The sequence below is a fragment of the Taudactylus pleione genome, unplaced genomic scaffold, assembly GCF_031769625.1.
Source record: "Taudactylus pleione unplaced genomic scaffold, aTauple2 ptg000396l, whole genome shotgun sequence".
Taxonomy (NCBI): domain Eukaryota; kingdom Metazoa; phylum Chordata; class Amphibia; order Anura; family Myobatrachidae; genus Taudactylus; species Taudactylus pleione.
This window is the reverse complement of record NW_028284797.1, coordinates 1,965,916-1,989,759: the sequence shown is the minus strand read 5'-3', so window position 1 is coordinate 1,989,759 and position 23,844 is coordinate 1,965,916. Positions and strand designations below refer to the sequence as shown.

At 39.7% G+C, this 23,844-nt stretch overlaps 1 protein-coding gene across 2 annotated transcripts in view; it reads left to right on the top strand.

Annotated features, from left to right (window-relative positions):
* Positions 1 to 23,496, top strand: part of DENND2C (DENN domain containing 2C) — a 53,927-nt gene extending 30,431 nt beyond the window's left edge. Inside the window, exons 5-19 of one of the 2 annotated variants that reach the window (XM_088446304.1) lie at positions 17 to 187; positions 4,146 to 4,242; positions 4,517 to 4,561; positions 5,575 to 5,762; positions 6,516 to 6,625; positions 7,311 to 7,380; positions 7,676 to 7,753; positions 9,133 to 9,273; positions 10,832 to 10,980; positions 12,824 to 13,001; positions 14,792 to 14,833; positions 15,657 to 15,762; positions 16,054 to 16,290; positions 18,737 to 18,823; positions 20,873 to 23,496. In XM_088446304.1, coding sequence (XP_088302430.1) covers positions 17 to 187; positions 4,146 to 4,242; positions 4,517 to 4,561; positions 5,575 to 5,762; positions 6,516 to 6,625; positions 7,311 to 7,380; positions 7,676 to 7,753; positions 9,133 to 9,273; positions 10,832 to 10,980; positions 12,824 to 13,001; positions 14,792 to 14,833; positions 15,657 to 15,762; positions 16,054 to 16,290; positions 18,737 to 18,823; positions 20,873 to 20,904 — 1,731 coding nt within the window. In that variant the 3' untranslated portion in view covers positions 20,905 to 23,496. Of the gene's footprint in view, positions 1 to 16; positions 188 to 4,145; positions 4,243 to 4,516; positions 4,562 to 5,574; positions 5,763 to 6,515; positions 6,626 to 7,310; positions 7,381 to 7,675; positions 7,754 to 9,132; positions 9,274 to 10,831; positions 10,981 to 12,823; positions 13,002 to 14,791; positions 14,834 to 15,656; positions 15,763 to 16,050; positions 16,291 to 18,736; positions 18,824 to 20,872 lie in introns of both variants that reach the window. The other variant, XM_088446303.1, reaches the window with a different exon arrangement.
* Positions 23,497 to 23,844: the final 348 nt, after the last annotated feature.

The following is a 23,844-nucleotide window of genomic DNA, read 5'->3' as shown; positions in this document are numbered from 1 at the left end:
GAATCGGCTTTTTCAGATTCCTTCAAAACCAAACTTTTTGAAAAGACAGACACTGGAGCTTAAAAGCACAAAATTGTACATTCACAAGAAGACTGCCAAGGACTCCACATTACCGGTGACACTGATGGAATGGAAAGTGTTCAGGAATGGAGGAGAAACCTCTAAGAAGAGAAAGAAGTTTCCCAGGGTACGTTAGGCTTCCAGCTAACCAGCAGTTCCATTTGAGAAAATGCAAACATAGATTTTCCAGCATGTAAAGGCTTGCTTAAGTCATGCCCTATCTTGTATTCATAGTTGCACTCCTGCAAATCCAGATAGGGGCACTTAATTCTCTAGAGTGATAGACTGCGCAATTCATACAATACAGTATTTCACTATTGCTAATTTTCATGCGTGCCTCAATAGTGTGCAAGGGAAAACTGGCGATGTTGGTGGTGACTGGCACTTTGCTAGCAATTTAATGAACCTGTTACAAATGATCAGACATGTCAGAATTCACACTTGTCAAGTTCCAGTGTCATTTACTGTAGGATGAAATGGGGGAAATGGATGTGTTTGATGTCATGCCAAAAGGGTGAAAAGCGGGAGACACTTTTACAGTGATGCCATTATGACTGCATGGAAGTAAACAGTGAGTGGGCAGATCCATGAGTGCGGTCCCTCGGCTTTCACCAGAATGGGGCATTTGAGGGTAAAGGTGACTAATCCAGTACCTGACATGGAAAGAGTGATTTTGAACATAGTAAATTATACTGTGATTTTGTAGACCCTTACAAGGAGATGTATCAAGCCTTGTAGAGAGATAAAGTGCAGAATTTGCTCAAAGCAACCAATCCGCTTCTGTCATATCATAAACTGTGCTAGATAAATTACAAAAGCTGATTGGTTGCTTTGGACCACATCTCCAATTTGTTTCCAAGGCTTAATACATCTCCCCCTTTAGGCGCGCACGCAGGGGGGTTTCTGAGTACCCAGAAAACCACCAGACGGACCAAATTAGTTTTATACAAGGCTGTTTCCGATTCTGCACTTGCCGCAGGCCACTCGCGAGAGCGATTGACAGCTGCTCCTCAGACAGAGAGCTCTGCTTGGCAGAGTTCTCTGCACAGGATACACCGAGGGAGCTGAGCTCCGCATACATGACCTCTGTGGCAAGTGTCCTCATTCCTCCTGACCCGGGAGCCCTCGGTTTTGTAGGTGTGTGTGTGCTGTGAGTGTATATGTATGCCTGCTGTGTGTAAGTATGCTTATATATATGTGTGTGTGTGTGTGTGTGTACCTAACACTTGAAGTGCACCACTCCATAGACATGACATCAGGATCGTTCATACACAGTTCGCTTTAGCTGGATGGATCATAATGATGATCATTCTCCCATTTGATGAGTTATTATTAATAAAAAGAAAACAAAAATAATTTGTGTATACTACAGTGTAAATATGTGTGTGTGTGTGTGTGTGTGTATGTATATATATATATGTGTGTATAGATATATATGTGTGTGTGTGTATATATACACACACACACACACACACACACACACACACACACACACACACACACACACACACACACACACACACACACACACAGTCAGGTGCAAACAAGATGTGCTTTAACTGCAGACTTTCAGATTTAATTTGAGGGTAATTACATCCAAATCAGGTGAACGGTGTAGGAATTGCAACGGTTTCTATATGTGCCTCCCACTTTTTAAGGGGCCAAAAGTAATGGGACAAACTAAACCATCCTAAATCTGACTTTCACTTTTTAATACTTTGTTGCAAATTCTTTGCAGGCAATTACAGCCTGAAGTCTGGAACGCATAGACATCACCAGACGCTGGGTTTCATCCCTGGTGATGCTCTGCCAGGCCTCTACTGCAAATGTCTTCAGTTCCTGCTTGTTCTTGGGGCATATTCCCTTCAGTTTTGTCTTCATCAAGTGAAATGCATGCTCAATTGGATTCAGGTCAGGTGATTGACTTGGCCATTGCATAACATTCCCCCTTTTAGCCTTAAACTCTTTGGTTGCTTTTGCAGTATGCCTTGGGTCATTGTCCATCTGCACTGTGAAGCACCATCCAATGAGTTCTGAAGCATTTGACTGAATATGAGCATATAATATTGCCGGAAACACTTCAGAATTCATTCTGCTGCTTTTGTCAGCAGTCACATAATCAATAAATACAAGGGAACCAGTTCCATTGGCAGCCATACATGCCCACGCCATGACACTACCACCACCATGCTTCACTGATGAGGTGGTATGTTTTGGATCATGAGCAGTTCCTTTCCTTCTCCATACTCTTTTCTTCACATCACTCTGGTACAAGTTGATCTCTGTCTCATCTGTCCATAGGATGTTGTTCCAGAACTGTAATGGCTTTTTTAGATGTTGTTTGGCAAACTCTAATCTGGTCTTCCTGTTTTTGTGGCTCACCAATGGTTTACATCTTGTGGTGAACCCTCTATATTCACTCTTGTGAAGTCTTCTCTTGATTGTTGACTTTGACACATATACACCTACCTCCTGGAGAGTGTTCTTGATTTGGCCAACTGTTGTGAAGGGGTTTTTCTTCACCAGAGAAATAATTCTTCTGTCATCCACCACAGTTGATTTCCGTGGTCTTCCGGGTCTTTTGGTGTTGCTGAGCTCTCCGGTGCGTTCTTTCTTTTTAAGAATGTTCCAAACAGTTGATTTGGGCACACCTAATGTTTTTGCAATCTCTCTGATGGGTTTGTTTGTTTTGATTTGTCAGCCTAATGATTGCTTGCTTCACTGATAGTGACAGCGCTTTGGATCTCATATTGAGAGTCGACAGCAACTGATTCCAAATGCAAATGTCACACCTTGAATCAACTCCAGTCCTTTTACCTGCTTAATTGATAATGAAATAACGAGGGAATAGCCCACACCTGTCCATGAAATAGCTTTTGAGTTGATAGTCCCATTACTTTTGGCCCCTTAAAAAGTGGGAGGTACATATAGAAACCGTTGTAATTCCTACACCGTTCACCTGATTTGGATGTAATTACCCTCAAATTAAATCTGAAAGTCTGCAGTTAAAGCACATCTTGTTTGTTTCATTTCAAAGCCATTGTGGTGGTGAGTAGGGGCCAAAATATGAAAATTCTGTCAATGTCCCAATATTTATGCACCTGACACTGTGTGTGTGTGTGTGTGTGTGTGTGTGTGTGTGTGTGTAATATATATATATATATATATATATATATATATATATATATTTTACACCAATTCTTCTGCACTCCCAAACGGTGCTAAAGATATGTGGTTGCTGGGTGCCATCCAACTCCACCAGGAAAGTACATGTAATATTGGCGGCGGCACTCACAGACTAATAAAGCATGGCCGTATTGACCTTCAAGTGTAATTCAACGGTTTTGGTTTATTGCAACATGTTCCTCACGAAGATTGTAATAAACCTAAACCGTTGAATTACACTTGAAGGTCAATACGACCATGTTTTATTAGTCTGAGAGTGCTGCCGTCATTATTGCATATATAGTGCGTTTACCACTGCCCTTAGTCATAAAAGATCTAGAGAGCATTCATCCCCCAAAAAGAGACAGGTTGGAAGAAAGGTTTGAGGAATTATTTTAGTTCTGCAGTATTTGTGGAGGCATGCTTATTGTGAATAGGAGTTCATTCAAAACAAAATATATATAACAGTTGTAACTCTGAATTGTACCTAGCTTTTTTTTTTTTAGTGTAGAGAATATAACTTAAGTATTAGAATTGTGTGTCCATACCTACAAACCATGAAGCCTAAGTTGTGTACCTTCCTTTGGAATCACCCTGTGTAAAATGGTAGACATGTTCATCCTGTGTTTATACTGTAGTTGTTGCAGATGAAATAAACAGAAAGCCCCTACACAGGATATGATTGTGTCTAACAAGGAAACGCACACAATGATAGTTCCTGCCTTGTTTCCACGGCAAACTGAGTCTTTGTTTCAGTGTCTGCAGCTTTTTATCTACTCTTTATGTATAATGAGGTTGCAGTGTTCTCTCTGCCTTTTTTAATGCGTGTTTTCCCGAATGTTTTTGTTTGATTGGGATATGTTGACACATTTATTATTACACATATGCCCTATTAAATGATGGCTGCTGTATTATTTCAGCTGGTGGTGAAAATTCAGGATATATTTGATGCTAAACGTGGAAAGAAGAAGGTTAAAATCCAGAACTTTGCTGGTCAGGATACTGCTTCATCAAAAGGTATGTCCTTCTTTTTATGGACAAGTACTGGCTTTGGAACCTTGCAATATGATTTTCTCAGCATCATTCCTACAATAGAGAATGTGCCTGTCCAAGTATTGATTGGCAACTTGTTATATTGTAATATTGAACATATCTTCAATTAGCATTTCCAAGGACCATGCTTCATTACATATTGCTTTGACTGCATTTGTCTGAGCTGCAACATAATATTAGCAGTTAAGCAGTATTTTCTTTTCTTGTGCTGATATTTCTAATTAATGTCATTGTTTAGGAGAAGCAAGTGAGTCTGAAAGTGAGGCAGAGGATCGTCAGAAAAGTGAGCATTAATCTTGTTACTATTACTGTCTAGAAATTGTGAATGTAAGTGCTTCTACTGCAGCTTATTGTGAATACCTTTTCACATGGAGTGTTTTGTTTTTTAAATGTGTTTTAAATTTTAATCTGTGTCATTGTGCAATGGCATGGATATAAAAGATCACTGTAGCAATCAACCTGTCCTGTCTCCTCCAATGAGCTTCAATCAATACAAGAATGTCTCTTATTAATATTATTATTATTAGTTATTAGTCAATGCTACTGTGTGCGTTCATGTGCAGTTCTCATGATTATATTATTGAAATTGTTGTTTACATTACTACATATAAAATGTTATGCTTCATGCCGTTTCAAACACTTTTTATTTAATTGCCTTTTTGCTTATCAATAGAATATAATGATTAACCAGTCTGCTGCTTTACATATTTTAGAACTCCATAGACTTACTGTAGTTTTATTCATGGTAATGGGTCATAGAATTACTTGAAAAGTCACATGGACCATACGTGAGAACCAGGTTTAACTGCTTTACATCAGGTGTTGCCTGTGAAGTTATTACCACTCCCTGTCTCATTAAACTCAGACAAGATGACTTTGGCCCAAATTTCCCACCATACACTTTCGCAGTGCTGGTTGTAGATGAAATTACAAATCTTCTTTTTTTTTTTTTCATATAAAAGTTCAAACACTAAACAAGACAATGTGTTTCCAAATCCAGAATACCTGGTTGTTCAGGACGGACCAGCTGTATTGTTGTAGATGAGGAGTAGGAGCATGTGTTCACTTGAACCTTGGGCAGGACTCCTAGGTTGTCTTCCTTAATGGCAAGACGCCCATAACAATCTTTAGTCTACAAGAAACTATGAGCTGCGAAATGCACTTATAGCACCCTTGGGTTCTAAGTCACGTGAAAGAACTTCTACATGTTCTTCTATAAATCTTATTATTTTTATAAATAATCAAAGAACTTAAACCAAGTCTACATTAAATCCTATGTTTTCTTTTCTCCTTTAGAACACAATAAGCGTTTGGCTCAAGTCCAGAGTTCGCTGAAGCGGAACCCTCACTACCAGACTTTAGAGAGAGATCTCATTGAACTTCAGGAGCAGCAGTTGTTTGAGTTATTTGTGGTGGTTTCTTTGCAGAAAAAGCCATCTGGAAATAGCTATATCCCCTACATTACTCAGCAGTACCCCAGTAAGGTAAAGTCCTCTTCATGATACTACAAGTGTCTTTGTTACAGTTGGGATTTTTTTTTTGTAACAGCTTAGACCTGTGTAAATGTCACTGGGTAATGGGATATACTTAATAAGATATAGGCGAGTGGACTGCTACAGGGTTAAAATCATGTTGCTCAGATGTAATAAGGAAGCCCATATTGACATGTACATATTGGGGTATAGTTACTAAAGGTCGATTTTAATTGATTTCAAATCGATCTAAATCGATCAACATCAATGTTTTGTTTCTGGAGCTAAATCACACATTTACTAATAGACAATGTTTGATTTGGTTTTTTAAGTGTTAGTAAATGTGTGATTTAGCCCCAGAAACACAACATCGATGTTTTATTTAGATTGATTTGAAAACAATTAAAATTGACCTTTAGTATATTTACCCAATCTTTTATCCAGACACATATTACAGAAAGAGTGCCGAAAACCAAGATACGTAAACTATAGCTGCTGCTCAGTTCACATGTCATACACAGATGTAACCATCGATTACCTACTCCTACAATCACTGCGAGGAGCACTGCAGAGGAAATGCAAATATATCTCCATCATGCCATGTGATACACTGTATTACTCTCTGACATTATACGTGGCATGAGTGGAGCATCACTGCAAAATCTAATTACACCACTGTAGTTATAATTTGTAATATTTGCAGCAATGGTTAGTTTTATCACTTAAAATAAATATTAATGTAGAGCTTTTTTGTGTTTTCAATAGAATGATCACCCATTGAAGCAATCTAAGGACACAGAGGAGAGGCTCAAAGTCATCCCACAATTTTGCTTCCCTGATTCAAAAGATTGGGCACCCACATCAAATCTGAAAAGGTGAGACATGGAAGTTTGAAGAGCCATAAACCGCTATATAATGATAATCAAAGTAATTATTTACATTATCTATTTATGCAGTGTAATTCTATGCTGATGCATTTTCTTGTGCTTATGGGCCTGAGTAATAGACGGACTGTAATCGCAAATGCATTCTCTCTCGGATCGCAGTTGCTGAAATATGCTAATGCCTTCCAAAGTATAGCCGAGCATGGGGACGCCCACTGCTGCCCTCTTATTCGTCCCCTGACGCACAACAGCATAAACATCGGTACTGACGCACAGCAGACAGTAACACCGCATGTAAGGCAAGTCTGACCAACCACAAACACTACAGCTCTCCTGACATGCAGAGAGGTCTTATGCGGCGCTGGAGAACGCAATAGCTTATTTTTGCACGCCCATGAAACAGCGTTCAAATGGTCAGAACCGCCTGCGTTTTTCTGACCACCCCCCGTTACCACCCCAAAACACTGACTATCTGTCACTCACTCTGCAAGTGGTTACTGTGTACGAGAGTAATCGCAGTGTAATCGCTCCACGTGCTGTGTTTGTGCATGCGCAATAGAAAACAATCGCCCGTTCTGCAACACTATCATCATTGCATCCATCTCTGAATCAGGCCCTATGTATATTAAAAAATGAAATTTAATAAAACATTCTTACCATTAATCTTTTCTTGCAGTGAAACTTTTTCTTTTGTGCTGACTGGAGAAGATGGGAGCAGATGGTTTGGTTATTGCAGAAAACTTTTGGTAAGTATAATGTTCCTTAGAGCCATGCCTTATGTGTATCTGTACATGGTTTACAGATCTCAAGGTACAAAAATGTAAACTTTCCAATGTGTTTGTTGTATGATGTTAGCTATGATATGACATTAGCCCGCTGATAAGATGGTAACATGAAAGAAGAACTAAGTTATAAATTAAAAATCAATATGAAGCTACTGCTATGATAACATGGCACGGTCATGACATTGTCTGGCTGATTACAAATGACACGTAAAAAAACATAACTGTAACCTATATAACTATTTATCTTCCATTATAGCCTCAGGATAAAGGAAAACGACTGCCAGAGGTGTACTGTATGGTCAGCAGACTGGGCTGCTTTAACCTATTTTCAAAGGTGATTATAAATGATTATAGCTGCAATATGTGTCTTTGTATCTGAGCTTTTTTCTTCTGCGTGTTATAGAATAATGGGTGTAGTCCATCAAGCCCAAAATTAGATTTGACCACTATCCTCATATGCGTCAACCTCTGGAAAGTTTTGTACCCCATATGCAACACCATCTATAGATGGCTTTGCCTAATAGCCTATGGGCTTCTCTCCACTGCATTTCCCGAGAGGGATCCAATAGTCTCCCTCCCAGTGTCCCTCGTGGCTCGTGCAGGCGCTGTCCAACAGCCACGTATGCGCAGAAGGACTCCCGGGTCATAAAGTCGGAAGTCCACACAACTCTCTTATTGGAAGAACTGTCTTTTGCCATTTTAATCGCAATTGTACATTCATACGGTGCTACTATCCGCCGCTATGTATGTGATCAGTGGTGGGATGTATGACATGCATCACACCCAATGTATGTTAAATACCACTTGTTACAGAATGTATTATTATTATTTAAACTATTATTTAGAACAGAAACTGGGTTTTGATTTTAGTTATTTGGAGAACAACAAAGCAGCACAAAATGACCTAATGATATGAATGGATGGTGCTACAAATGAAAAAGGGATTCTCACATTTTCTCCATAAAGAAAAGTCTATTAATGTTGGGAGCTCACTACTGAGCCTTCTCTTATTGCTTATTAGTCTTCACTTTAGTTTTACATCAGGTTCTAAATCTCTGTACTAATGAAAGCAAATGTCTATATAATATTATAATCCAGATACCAGATGCTTCCTTGTCCCCTCATTTCCAGTACCCCAGCCCAGCCTTCAGTGTCACGTCCACACACTTATTTCCACAAGGCAGGTGACTGGCCTCAGTAGTTCTCAGTATTCCGCAAAAAAACAACAAGGAAATTCGGGCACATACAATCTATTTGAATAAAGTAACAATGAAAGCATATTGCCAAAAATGAAGTTTTATGTTATTTCTAACGAGTATGTTTTGAATTAGAGAAGCCGTACTATAAATACAAGACATGGAGCCTAATTTATTAACGAGTTTTATCACCAAAACGAGTGACAAATTTCACTGTGTATTACAAATGGTGCTCCAGCCAATCAGCTCCCAACTGTCAACTGTTAGAAAAATGACAGTTGGGAGCTGATTGGATGGAGCACCATTTGTAATACACAGTGAAATTTGTCACTCGTTTTGGTGATAAAACTCGTTAATATATGGGGGCCTTGGAATTAAATGTTCAACTTCCTGCATACGATTAGTACGACAAAAATAAAACTGTATGATACAGTATTAATAATGTGATACACCTGGAATCATTATGCTATAATTATATAAGTGTCATTGTGTAATGTTCCATTCAATGTTATTTCAGATTCTAGATGAAGTAGAGAAGAGGAGGGTGATATCCCCTGCTCTTGTGTCTTCGTTCATGCGCAGTGTCATGGAGGCTCCTTTCCCTGCACCTGGGCGCACAATAACTGTGAAGAGCTTTCTGCCGGGATCAGGAAATGAGGTATCTATATATGTTTATGCAGGGCGTGGAATAGTAGGCTAGCTGATCAGTCTTTAGCTTTATTGTGCCCTTTGCCAACCTATGGGCAGTGGAGAATGCATTACAGAGGGCATATTCCTATTCTAGTCACACTACCTGCATTGGTCACGAGGAGCAGGTGCAGGTGCCACTCAACTCTAAGGGGTATATTTGCTAAAGTGTGGGTCTATAGAAGTGGAGATGTTGCCCATAGCAACCTATCAGGTTCTACTTATCATTTATCTAGCACCTTCTAGAAGATAATGGGGTAGATGTATTATAGGGCACTTAGCGTGCCGCTATAACGCTTCCTGCTTCGCCTCTTTACCGAGGCGAAGCAGGAAGCACTACCGATGAGATGTAAGAACATCTCATTGGCCGGAGAGGGGGAGTGTTAACTCACCCCTCCGGCTCTACCCGCTAGAGACCACAGCGCATCAGCCTAGTGCTGATGCCCTGTGTCTCTGTCCCGGCCGGCTCCACTGTGCATGCGCGGGATCTCACAAGTATCGCGAGATCCCCACGTGCAGCCTGGAGCCGGCAGCAGGGACAGCGCTGTCCCTGCTGTGGAGATAGGGCAGCGCCAGGCTGTAGCTGTCGATAACGACATCTACAGCGGGCCGAACGGTCAGGCGATCTGACCGTTCGTACATGGCCCAGGCTATCGGCGCTGCTATCTTGTAGATAGCAGCGCCGATAATGACAGGGGCGCATAGCGCCCCTGTCATTTACCGCCCAGGCCCCCGATCATACATCGGGGAGAAGCGGTAACAGCACACATAACGTGCGCTTATACCGCTTCTGGGCTTCTTACATCTCCCCCAATAGCTAGAATCTGATTGGTTGCTATGGGCAACATCTCCACGTCTATAAAACCAAAATTTTGTAAATATACCCCCTAGTGTAAGATTTGCCTTTAATATCCCAGTGCCTATATGTCATTAGGGAAGACAATATGTGTTATTTAGTTGCACATTAAACAGAGCCTATTTTAAAATACATCCCAAAATATTTTTTCTTTATTATAAATTGACCATTTTTTATTTTTATTAATTGATTTGGTTAATAATATCTATTTAAAAACCTATTTAGCACGATTTTAATAAAAAAAAAAAAAAAAAAAATGTCTAGCAGACCCCTGTAGACTCTCACATGACCGTGCCAGTTAAGTGGTTGAAGGTCTCAAGCAAGCAGATGACTTGTTTCTGTCATTCAGGCTAAAGGGCACACAGGCATCAGTGATGGGGATAAATTCCACCCCACAGGAGGATGGAAACTTCAATAAAATCTGAATCTTGTTTTACCGAATAGTTTGTTCCAGCAGATAAATGTCAGATTTTATTTTTTTATTAATTAACGAATGCCCTCAGGCCAAGGGGATTTAACCGTGAATTCTACCCAGACTTTCATGTGCATGTGATATATATTTGTTTATTTATTTAATCTATTTGATTGGGACTAAACATTATTAAACAGAAGTCTGGTAATCAGGAAGGCCGCAAATACATTTTTCTGACAATTAAACTTTACTCCACTCCAGGTCATTGAGCTTTGCCGGCCGATGGACTCCCGATTGGAACATGTAGACTTTGACTGCTTATTTAGCTGCCTCAGCGTCCCTCACCTCATCAAGGTGTTTGCCTCTCTTCTACTGGAGAGACGGGTCATCTTTGTTGCCGACAATCTTAGGTGAGTAAACTATTTTTAATTTTCTATTTTTAGAAAACATATGATGCTTAAATTATACCCCTTTTATACCAGAGCAAAAACCTGAGTTTTTACTGGGTTTACCCGGGTCACAGCTCAGTGTAAAGGGGTCCCTGAAAAAGAACCTGGGTTAAGTGACCCGGCAATCCAACCCAGGTAACTACAAGGGTTTGACCCAGGATGGACCTGGGTAATGGTGCAGTGTAAACGGCGCAACCTGGGTTATTCGACCTGGGGCATTCCTAAAATGAGCTGATTGGTGGTTGTGGAGCAGTCACCTCCCATTTTTTATGACCTCACAAGTTTAGCAGGGCAGACCCAGGTTCAGTGTGAACGGGGCTGACCTGAGAATAACCCAGATCGATGGTGCTGTGTAAATGGTGTCTGACCTGTGTTGGAACCATGTCTGAAACCCAGGTCGGACCTGGGTTTTTGGTGGAAAAGAGGTATTAGTGTTGATCCTGAGTCATAAGTGGTGTTGAGCACATTTACTAAACTGTTCATTTGTACAGAAATAAAATGGTCCATTAGTCACTTGAGGATATCCTCATTCTACAGAGAAACATAATATTTACTCTTTTAGTAACAATTCTAAGCTGCTGCCTGACTAGATGTATTGTTACACAAAGTAACTCATCATTGATTAACAGGGAATTTCTGCTACCACTGATACATTAATTATCTAGATTGCCATAGCAAAAGATGTACAGTATACGAATGTCTATACATTTGATATTTAGTCAAATACACCCTATTGATCGTTATCAGTCCTTTCCCAGTTAATATTCTGGCTTCATTCAGCCTTCATTATGGTTAGTCCTGAAATCTGCTTGGTCACATTATATAAAATACATTCAGTTCTGATAATTTTCTAACATTTGAAATGTGTTTTGGAATGTCATTTATGTCTAGGCCCTGCATGTGCCATAACAGGATGCTCCGGGTGGCACTGCAGCAGCGATACTGGCCCAGGGTACTGTTACAGGCACCCTGCTAGCCAGTTGCAGGGACCATGGGGCAACGGCAGTGCCACCCACAGAGCCCTGCTCTCTGTGAGACGGCACCACTAGCACACCCCTAGTTATGGCCCTGAGTCCATGTAAGCCAGTGTCCATATATGAAATTTCAACTTAGTCCTCTTATTCAAGAGCAAGTAAAGCTAGGGTTTGACATTAATATGTGCCGACTTCTGTGTAGCACTAAGCTTAGTAAAGTGCATTAAATAACTATGACCAGCATGCTCTTCCACTCCTTTACAGCTATATGACGTTGGGAGGGAGCTACTTCCCTAACAGAGCAGACAGAGTGTCAGTGACAACTTTGTAGACTTGTTGTGTGAGTTGGTTGATTCATACACAGGGGCAATATATAAAATGTCTGGAGAATGGCTTTATGTCATGTATTAGATTAGGGCACTGTCCTATAGATGTGTGAGCAGATACAGCTTTCTGTAACCGATTAGGGGAAGAACACCTTCATATTAAGCAGTACTGCAGTCTATTTGGTACCTATGATAACATTTTGGGATTCAGACGTCCTTTTAAGGATCTCCTAATTTTAAAATAAAGACCGTAATGCTATGGAGACATTAGGTGGTACAGGGATAAGATATCTCCTCACAAATTAAAAAAAGTTACATAATTCTAATTTTACTAATACTATCAATCTGTTTTGATTTATGATTTGCAGTGGTAATAGAACTTTTACCAAAAAAAAATGGAATAGCCTCTTGCCCTGTCTCTGTATATCTTCCTAACCTAATAACAGTTGTCTGTTTTCTGTTTGACCATAACTATTGTAATGTTCTATTTGTATTTCTCTCTAGCACCTTGTCTAAGTGTGCTCATGCGGTGCTTGCCGTGCTGTATCCCTTCACCTGGCAGCACACTTACATCCCCGTCCTTCCCGCCTCCATGATTGACATTGTCTGCTCTCCTACGCCATTCCTTATCGGCATCCTGTCATGTTCATTGCCTCTGCTAAGTGACCTCCCCATTGAAGAGGTGAGTCTACTGACTTATATTCTCACTTGCAGCGTTAGAAAGTACAGTAATTATCAATAAACTCCAGCTAGCCAGTCTGATTATACACATAACGTACCCTCCAACATGACCCCTTCCACCAGGTACAAACCTCTGTGCTCCTGGACTTCCCATTTTACCACCATAGACATCTGTGTTAAAAACTCCCATCTCATCAATGAATTAGTCCAATAGAGATGACTGCAGTCATAAATTGTGTAAAGTCTCAGGGCAGAGCATTTGTATCTGGTGTAAGGTCATGTTGGGGGGGGGGGGGGTTCTGCAATAATTAAAAATATATAAGTACATTGTTCTTATAATCTGAAAATGGAGCAATACAGAAATACAAAAGCAGAAGTATATTTTGCTATGAACTTGTATTCTCTAAAAGGATTAATCTGAAAGGCCGGTAAATTGTTTTTTTATTTCATGATCCATTGTACCAGTGCTGCTTAAATCCAGTCATCAGGACACGCTAAGAGTGCATGTTTTCCAGGTCTCCTCACAGAGTCACAAATGAGATCATTAGAACCACCTGTGGATCTTTTATAATTGTCAGTCAGTAATAAATGACACCGGTGCGCCAGCAAGGAGATATGTCTTGCTAAAATTTGCATTTTATTTACATAAGACAACTAGAAGCAACAAAATGTGTATAAACTATGTAGTTGTCCTGCACTGTATTGTACTGTAATTCACTGGATTCGTGTTCACTTATTTGATAATGTACTTTGTAAGGCTCTGCGGAACACTTGTGGTGCCATAGAAATAAAACATAATAATAACAAAACTACTTTGCTGGATTAGACTGATGAATTTGATGTGTGACATTTGTACATCTGTGTGCGCATGAGTCTGAATCTGTATAGGAAGTGTTACGTGTAACGGCCGCAGCTTTTTCTCACACCAAGTTCCTTTGTGCATCATCTGCGACTTTGTGTTTAAAACGAATTCCTGTGCAGTTTAAGATGCAGCCAGGTGCCTTTAGTCTTTGAGTGGAGTTTTGCTAAGATGCAAAGATAAAGACTGTACACTACATCTCTCAGAACGGCTCAGTTGTGCCGGGCATATCGCCCTGTACGGCGCATAGATCCTAGGTGTATGAGGACACATCTGTAGACTGAAAACAAAAGCTGTAGTGTTAGGATTACTTACTTTAGTATTATCATATTACTGTAAAATAAGGAGGATGGCCATTAAACACGTAGAGATCCTTGCGTTTGACTGTAAAATATGCTTTCCAGCACGGTTTTTCTTACCAGTGTTAGAAGGGAAGGCACCCATCGTTATTAGCAAAAAATGCACATATTGCTTATAGCAGAGACACTGCCACAGCTGTTCTGTAATATCTTGGCGTAATCCTAAATCCACAAATACAATCTCACCAATAATTACATAGTTATTTCCAAAAACTGGGAGGTGGATGGGCTCTTTGAAATTCGCTTAGTGGACAATTGGATGCACTTGTGCAAATAAAATGCAGCGTGGGCCAGTATTTTCTGTGGTTTATAACTTGTGCTTTATGTGGAATCACGGACTATTCTATGAATAAGTGAACTTGCAACGTGTTGCAGTGAAAACCATACATTTTGTTAATAATCTTAGCAGCGTACTGCACTCTGGGATTCACTAACTGAACCATGGATGAATTAACATAAAATGTATTGTTTTACATTGATATATGTATTAGCCAACAGATTGCAAAGTAGTTAAATTGCTAACCTTGCCTTTCAATGTATGTAATTAATTTCTCCATCCTTGTTTTTCTGTAGGTATTAATAGTTGATTTATGCGCAAACAAGTTTCTTCAGCAGGTGAGAATTTTTAGATCTCTATGTAGATCCACCCAATTCTTTATTAATGTTATTCATATGAATGTCTAGGGATGTGGTGCAATTTGCTAGTATTTATTTAAATTGATGAGGGCTCTGAGAAGTTAGCACTTCATGGTTTTAGTAATAAATCTGCAAGGGGCATCTATATAGTCAGACAATCTGAAGGCAGCTGTCATTGTTTTCATGTAAAGCAGGCGATCAGTCTGTTGCTGTTACTTATAGCTAATAGTCTAGGTGTATCCTTGTGCACCAGGCCATTATATACATATAGGTCATGCTTTACCTGAGCTGAGGAGGATGCAAGTCCCTGCCCTGTGATTACATACAGAGCCTTTTGTACTTGTTGCAAAACTGTCATCTTAATCTGGTCCCCTGGGCAGTCCGCCAAAATGAGGGAGTTCACTAGATATACCTCCTGGCCTAATTCGAAACTCCTCCACCCTCCAGCACAGCACAATGCACGTTTTCCCTGCCCATCTAAAGATTATCACTTGGACACTTAGATGCCACCTAACTAACATACTGAAATATATATATGCGTATGTTTGTGCACAAATGACTCATCAAGGAATACAAGCATATTGAATAAGAGCACGTGTTTCTGGGGCATGTTATTAAAAACAATCGTAAAAATAAAGTGTTCATAATAGTGTATGTGTGTGTATGCACATATTCATTATATATTGGTCCAAAATGTTTAATATTAAACATGCACCGTTTGCAGATACACAAATACATATAGGGGGTTTTACATTTGTAACTTACACTCTCTTTTTTTTTTTTCTTTTTTTTTTCCTTGAAGATATCAGATGAAGATGACATTTTACCTCACAAGCTCCAGTCTGCGCTGTGCCAGATCTTGGAGCAGAGAAATGACATCTTGTATCATGAGCAACATTTCTCAGAAGGTGAGCAGGAACCTTTTATGATGACCAATAGTGGGATGTCAGTGTACATATGTTGAAAGTAAAACAACATGGCCGACAGCAAACTTCAAGGGCAATGGCTCGCTTAGATTATAAAGTAGTCCTGAGTTAGCTGTGTATGTATATAACATGTATGTGTGTTCATATACATACACCCTCTGTATATTACCACTGTCAGCTCTTGCAGTTGGCCACATATTCGTCATACATTAATTTCAGGTTAATTCCCACAACAAATTTTATATGTACATTATTTCATTACCTCTCCAGAAGACGTCACCCTGAATTCTCTGGTATCGGAATCCTTTGTGTGGTTCTTTGTGGAGATCGTTGGACATTACTCTCTGCACATGTATGTGAATGAAAAGGGCGAGCGGATCTTCCAGAGAGAACCCTTTCGCAAGTCGCACACATCCAGGAGTGTGCGCCAATTCCTAGACCTCTTTATGGAGACTCAGATGTTTGCAGGATTTACACAGGACAGAGAACTGAGGAAAAGTGTTGTGAAAGGTAAGAGAATGCCTGTGGCCTATTACAGTGTTATGTCCCCTGACTACACTAGTATCCATAGTAAACCATACCAGAAGATGATAGCAGACAACCTACTGATTCTCTCCCCATAGAGGACAGTGAGTAGTAAAGAGGGGTTGGGTATGGGAATGCCGTTACTTGGGATCCCGGCGGTCAGAATCCAGGTATACCAACATGGTTTGGACACCTGTCGTTCGGTATACTTACCCCCCTCCTTTCCCTACCCTCCCTCCCCGGTGCCTAAACCAAACTTCCCCCTCCCCGCACCCTAAACCTATCCCTCCCCCTATTGCCTAGCCCTCCCCTTAACTCCGCTACTTACCTTCGGGATGCCAGTGCCAGGATTCCAGCGCCGTCATTCTGAACACCGGAATCCCTGCGGTCGGTATTTTGACAGCATCCCATAAAGAGGACACTTGTGTTTATGTTTTTCAGTAACTTAAGTGTAAACTAGCTGTGGTGCTGACAATATAGTGTTCTTTATATGCACTATACCTGTTCCATATAGTTTCCAGTCACATGGAGTTCTCAGTACCTATCCAAGGCTATAACCCAGCAAACTGAGTATAAAATCATTGGAATTCTCTTTAGAATTGCTTATAATATTGCATTCATAACTATGCATTGAAAGTATCAATAAAAAACAAAATTGTGCCACATTAAATGTATTTAAGCTTCTTAAAATAATATATCTGAATTTAGAAATAAATCTGATTTTTATTTTAGATTTGCCTAGTCACGCCATCCATCCCTGAGTCCTTGTCTTGTGTATTAACCTTTACACGTCTATACCTTTTTAGCAACCTCTGTAGACAGCAAATGGTAGCACTCTGCCAGATGCTCACAAACAGCCCTGTCAGCAAGCTTGTAACTGTGACCACTCATGTGTCCCCAAAAGCAGATGAGAGAGTCAGAGCTTACAAGTGTAGTACAGCTCGACTTTGTAATCATTGTAAGGTTACTTGCTAAGTGAAATTAGCGAGCTTGTGTGCTTTTATAGTTAGAGAAGTTCTATTGCATCTATAATGAAGGCCAGCACTACTATGGTTCTAAGCTCTTCACTTCATAATAACCTGTGCTGGTTGTAGTGAAATTGCTGCAATATTACATTAATAAAAAATATTTTTATAATATGTTTTATTTTTAAAGAGCATTTAATTGTGCGTAATACTTTGTTCTGTGCACATGTTGGCTCCTGCAAGTAAACATTTAAAAAGAGCCCTTTACTTAGTATTAACCAGCAACACCAAATGACCATTCCTTATCAAACAGTAGACTATCCCTATTTTACTAGGCAACGGGGTGGCACTGTGGTTTGCATTGATTCACAGCGCTAAGGACAAGGCTTCAATTCTTACACTATCTCTGTGGGGTTTGTTTGTTCTCCATGTTTTTGTGTGGGTTTGCTCAAGGCGTCTGGTTTTCTGCCACACCTCTACAATCTACTGACAGGTTTATTGGCTTCTGACAAAATTGACCCTAGTGTTAAGGCCGTATCTAGGGACAGGCGAGTGCTGCCGCCACCCAGGGGCGCAGGGCCTAGTGGTACTTGTATTTGGAATGTAGGGTGCCTGGAACTGCACCCTGCAGCCTAGAAAGCCGCCATCTTGAGCATCATAAAGGACCACAGCATTCAGCTCCTCCCTGGACCTAACTCGCCCCTGATCTTGACAGCAAGCCGCCACAGAACCACTGGGAGCATCCTTAGGACATTTTGGGTGCCTAGCTTATCCTTGGTCCCTCCTTGTGATGTCATGTCGCAAGTTCGGGGGGGCGGTGCAGCGTGTATTTTTGTCCTGCTATGGCCCTCCTAGTGTGTTTAGTTCTTGTAGGGAATTTAGTTTGTTCGCTCCACTGGGGCAGAGACTGATGTGATTGATTAAATATTATCTCTAGAATGCTATGCAAATATGTATACACCACATAATACATTTGCATGAAGACAGTGGTTCCCATACTCTCTAGGTTTTAAGGATATCCATGCTTGAGTCCAGATGGTTGATTTGACCTAGGTACTAATTAAAATCATCTGTGCTCAAGCATGGTTATCCATAAAACGTGGACTGTATTGGCGGAGTTTGATAGTAGTTGTTTATGAAAATAGTTACTGGGCTGTAACTCCTAACAGCCAATCAGATTCTAAAATTTTTTTGAAAAATTGACTTAATGCAACATCATTCTTTGCTCTTAGTTACTGCACCTACTGGAGAGAAGTGTGCTTTCCCCCCACCCCTTTTTTATTACGAATGTTGTCATAATAGTCAACAAAATGTTTTGCTATGACTAGCATTTTATGAATACAGAAATATAATAATGACTTTCATACAACATCATAATGGATTTACTTGTGTATATTTTAGGGTTCTTCCTATGGAAGGTTGTCAGATAAATAACAATATTAATAATAACCATATTTTTAATTCAGGACTTTTTGAGGTTCGAGCCTGTGAATATCTGAAGACTCTTCCAGAGACAGAGCCCAGCGGAGTCAACAAATTTTTGAGAGGCTTAAGTAAGTTTTATTCCAACACAATACTGTAGGTTTATTTTTTAATCATTTCAGCTTCAAGATATCTCGCAGGCACCTTAACAGCCACAATTAGGTGCATTGTCTAATCGCTCCACAATCCAATAATTCCTTTCTGTGTGCAGTAAGCAGAGGAGGTTGTATGAATTCTTTTTTTCCCACTTCTGTGATTTTCAAACGCTGATGGCAGCATCAAAGTGCTCAGTAATATGTTCTATAATTGAAATCCATTTTATTTCATCAGACATAACTGCACAGTGTATTTTGTGCGCATTACAACTTGGGAGCTGTTAAAGAACTTTTGCAGCTGTGAAAAAAAAAAGCCAAAAAATTTGGCATGAGCGTATGTGAAATAGGAGCGCCCTGTTGTGGGGTGTGGTATACATCAACAGTCTATAGATCGACACCAGATGGTCAACATGTAATAAGTCGACATGATCAAAAGGTCGACTGACATGGGCAACAGTGCAGAATGTCAACATGTTCAAATGGTCGACACATGCTTTTTTAAAAATTTTATCCTAACCATAATCCTCCAACTAGTGCCAAGACCTAACCCTCTCCCAAGTGCCTAACCATCCACTTTGGCAGCCTACACCTAACCCTCCCCAAGTGCCTAACCTTAACCCTCACCCTAAAACCAACCATTTGAACCTGTTGAACTTATGCACTGTCGATCATTTGTCAGACAACCTTTTGTGCCTGTCAACCCTTTGACCATATCGACCTATGTCCTGGCTACCATCTTGTGTCAACCTATTGACTGTCGATCTAAACATTGTCTATCTTCCATCCAGATACCCTGTTGTGAAAGTGGTCGTGTACCATTAACCTTAATTTTTATTTTAACTTTGTATTTGTGAAAGTAAATCGTGAATGTACAGAAATGAAGGACTTCTCCCAGTTTCTAAGATATTGTTGATAAGTCTGCTTGTAGAGGTCACCATTCAGTCCGTATTTATCCACTTTTGATTCCTTGATCTCAATTTTATTACCACGTAATCCACACGCAGTACAACATTTTAGGGACTTAGGGGTCTATATACTAAGCCTTGGATGGAGATAAGTGAACGGAGATAAAGTACCAGCCAATCAGCTCCTTACTGCCATGTCACAGGCTGCATTTGATAAATGACAGCTAGGAGCTGATTGGCTGGTACTTTATGTCCTTTCACTTTTCACCATCCAAGGCTTAGTAAATCGACCCCTTAGCCTAGTGGCAACTAATATGTTTGATGTCATAAGATGCTTGCTGTTTGGTCATTGGGGCAGTACCCATGTATGGAAATTGATGAAAAACATGACAATTAGCTGGAAAAGAGGTGGCTGACACTAACAGTGGAGTTAGATCTTGGGCTGCACAGGTTTAGTATCTCAAATTATGAGAAGTTCTGCAATGAAGTTTCCCTTCCAGTTAGTTGCTTGGCCACTATTTTAAAAGGACCGGTATGAAGCCACAGGCTAGGTACCTGCAGTTTCATATAGGCCTGTAACATGTTAATGAGACAAACAATGCATCCCCCTGGTCTCTGGTGAGCGAGGAGGTCGCTAGGGGGATTTATTTGTCCTGGTACTTTACCTTTGGGACAGGATAATGGAGTGCATGGAATGAGGTGTCTGCCTGGTGAAGTAGCTGCTCTGCAACACTTTCACAATGACACCGTATTCCTGCAAACCCAGATTTTATGCCAATAGGAAATGTAGTTTAGCATTAAATTAGTCTATAGTACAGTAGATTGGATGGCACTAAGGGGCATAGTGAATTGAATATGAGCTGCCGTTATTAGGGCAGGCTGATTCTGTTTGCACCTCCATAGGCTGTGAGCAAAATCCGCCCTCTGTCAGGTAACTTGCAGAAGCCGCCTGAATGGGTGCCAGCGGCTTCTGCGCATACTGTAGTTTAATCTGCCCCTAAATGTGTAAAATATATAAAAACAATGTTACTAAATCAAGTTTGGGGAAAATATCATATAGAAATTGCTGAATAGATATGCATAATTTGTACTGAGTTTATTCTTTGTTTATTGCTTATAGGTAACAAAATTAAGTTTCTTCAAAAGAAATGATACATGTGAAGAACATGCAAACTGTCGGTCTGTGTTACATTATGGATTTGGAGTTGGACGACAATCTGTCAGACTTCATTACAATTTCTTTCCTGGATGATCTGTTATAGAGGAGAATGAAAAGAACTGTCATTGTCTTCCCCTGGCTTCTTCTGGAATAAAGGAACGTTTAAGGACTGACAAAATGGTGAACTGAAATTAGTCAGAAGATAGTGGTTGGATTCTGTCAGTCACGTTCATGACACACAGCAAGAGGAAATGTAATATTCATTGGATGATGTTGCCTGTGGATATTTGAATATTTTGGAAGACAACATTGGCTTTGTAATTCTTGGAAATGCTACATTTTGGGATGTACTAGTGTCCTTTCTTCAAGACTTTTAATAGTAGCCCAGGTCCAGGAGGGGCAGTAGATTTTAGTATTGCTGTTATATATCCTGGGAAAAATGCAAGCATGGGTCTCGCATGGTTATTCTGACAGCACAGCATTACCAAGGCTGAATGTGGCAGACCTCAATGATCAACTAAACAGATGTCTCCAGCAGCCATTCACAGTGTTATCAGCTGGGCATAATAATTCTATTATGCAGATTTAGATTCCGCATGTGAACAGTTTCCAAAAATAAGGACAGACAAGGAAAGTTTCAAGAAAGCACTTCATTGTATAATTTATACATAAATAGCAGACTAAATAGACCTTGTCACTGTAAAAAAAAAACCTGTTGATTCTAAAAAATATTACACTGTAACTAAATATATATAGTACTGGAATGTCATGATTTGATGTTTCTGTGTTGCAAAACGGGCGTCACTTACCACTGTGAAATGTATCATAATGCACACTGATCTGTACAAGCAACGCACAGTATTCTGTATAACTTGAATGGGGAAATGCTGTTTTGATACATACATTTACAATGAAAAGGTCACAGTTGCCTTCAGGTATTTCTGTAAATGTTTTAAACTCTAGAAATGCACTTTATATAGCATTTTACAGATTTCATTGGATAAGTGCCTTCCTTAAGTGCCAGTTGTGCATTATAGTGAAGTTATCAACTGCAGAATTGTTATTCTATACAACCTACATTTTATAATGATATTTATGACACTCATTCTAATATTTGCTGCATTCCGTTATAGACATGATTTGGGTGTTTCTGTCTGCAAAGGGCTCATTGTTACTGCACATTGTGTCGGCTTCCTTTAAAGGAGAACTCTGACGTCATTTAAGTTTTCGTCGAAACCCATCATCAACGTTATCCACCACCGGCACTTAGCTGCATTGTTCCCCCTGGAGAATGAATATCTATCAGTAGTCCTGGTCACACGTTGAGACCTGTACAGTATGTTCAGTGGGTATATGGTGGCTGTGAAGTTCTTGGGGAAGGCACACCTGCAATTTCACTATTTGGGGGGGATGTTTAAGGAAAAACATGAAAGTTCTCCTTTAATACAGATGTGTACTCAATTTAGTGTAGTTCCACAATGTTTGGTTTCCAGCTGCCCTACAAAAAGTATAATCTAAAAGTATGTGAGAGACTTGTATTTATAAAGGCTAATTTTAGATGAAACACTTATTTAAAATGAGGGTGTCATATAAGGTTACTATTGAACTATGGTATTGTCACATCTAGAGCCAGAGGAAGGTGCTGCCACTCTCAACCATGAATGGATAATTGGCATCTGCACATTCATTGGTGTCATATCGGTATGCCAGTGCTGTCTGTTTAGGTTACAGGTAGGACTTGATGATTACTCCTGGTGATAGCTGGTTAATGAAATTATAGTCAAACTCTGCGACTGCATTAAACTCCTTTTCTTTGGTTTAAACTGGATATGCTATCTATTATTATATTATACTGCTTTGTACATATGTGAAAAGTGTAACGTTTCATTTGTAATTGTGACTGTATGGAATATGTTCTTAGTATTGTTATTATAGGTTACCATATTTTCCTGCCATGTAAAAATCGCTCTCTGGCAATATGAAACTCTGCAGAGAACAGGGGAATTTCAGATTAACCAGCTACTATTTTGAGAATAAGTAACAGACAAAACCTGAATATGCCAATTACCATACTGTGACTAGAGAAACACTATAGCAGGCTCAGAAGAATCACAGACTGTTCTGCTCAAATCAATTGTATCCACAATCTGTTAAAATAAACAAGTACTGATTCTAGATTACAGGATATTCCCCTGCATTGAACACAACAGCAGCATAATATTGAATAGAAAAATCTATACATAGAAAGTGATAGGTTATTTACAAACAATTTCTGCAATAATTTCCCATTCAAATGTTGTTTGCTGCCTGAGGAAATAAATGAGTGACCTGGCCTCTGTTAGTCAGTGACCAGCCTATTGCGTTCATATTATCTTGCAGTGTTGTGCATATACTGAATAAATTTATGAATTGCAACATACAGATATACTAAAGTTACACAGTTCACATGACTTGTTCATAATTGTAACAATTGGCTCATATTGAGCTTGTACATAAATGTCATTATTATTTGCTTTTCCATTTTTGTAGATAATTATGTAATGCTTTCCTATGCCCTGTATATGTCATTGCAATTTTTTTTATACTGGCACAAAACTCCAAATAAAGTGTTATATGGAATGTGTTGAATGTATTGTTGTCGTTTACTATAAAAATATGATATTTTTGAAAAGTCATGCTTTGTAATTTGAACAGTAAAAACATGAGGGGTCATGGTGAGCTGGCCTGAAGAGACAGGCTTGTGGCTGTAGGAAGGTGTTTAGGGTGGGGATTAGGGTTGATGTTTTTGTAAGTGATGTGAAATGGTACAGACATGAGTTTATATGATGCAGATAACAATACACTAATGCTTGGAAACAGGTATACCTTCAACTCTGTATCAGCCCCTTTTCTGAGTTTGTTGGACATAGTCTTTCTCCAAAGGAATAGTTTTG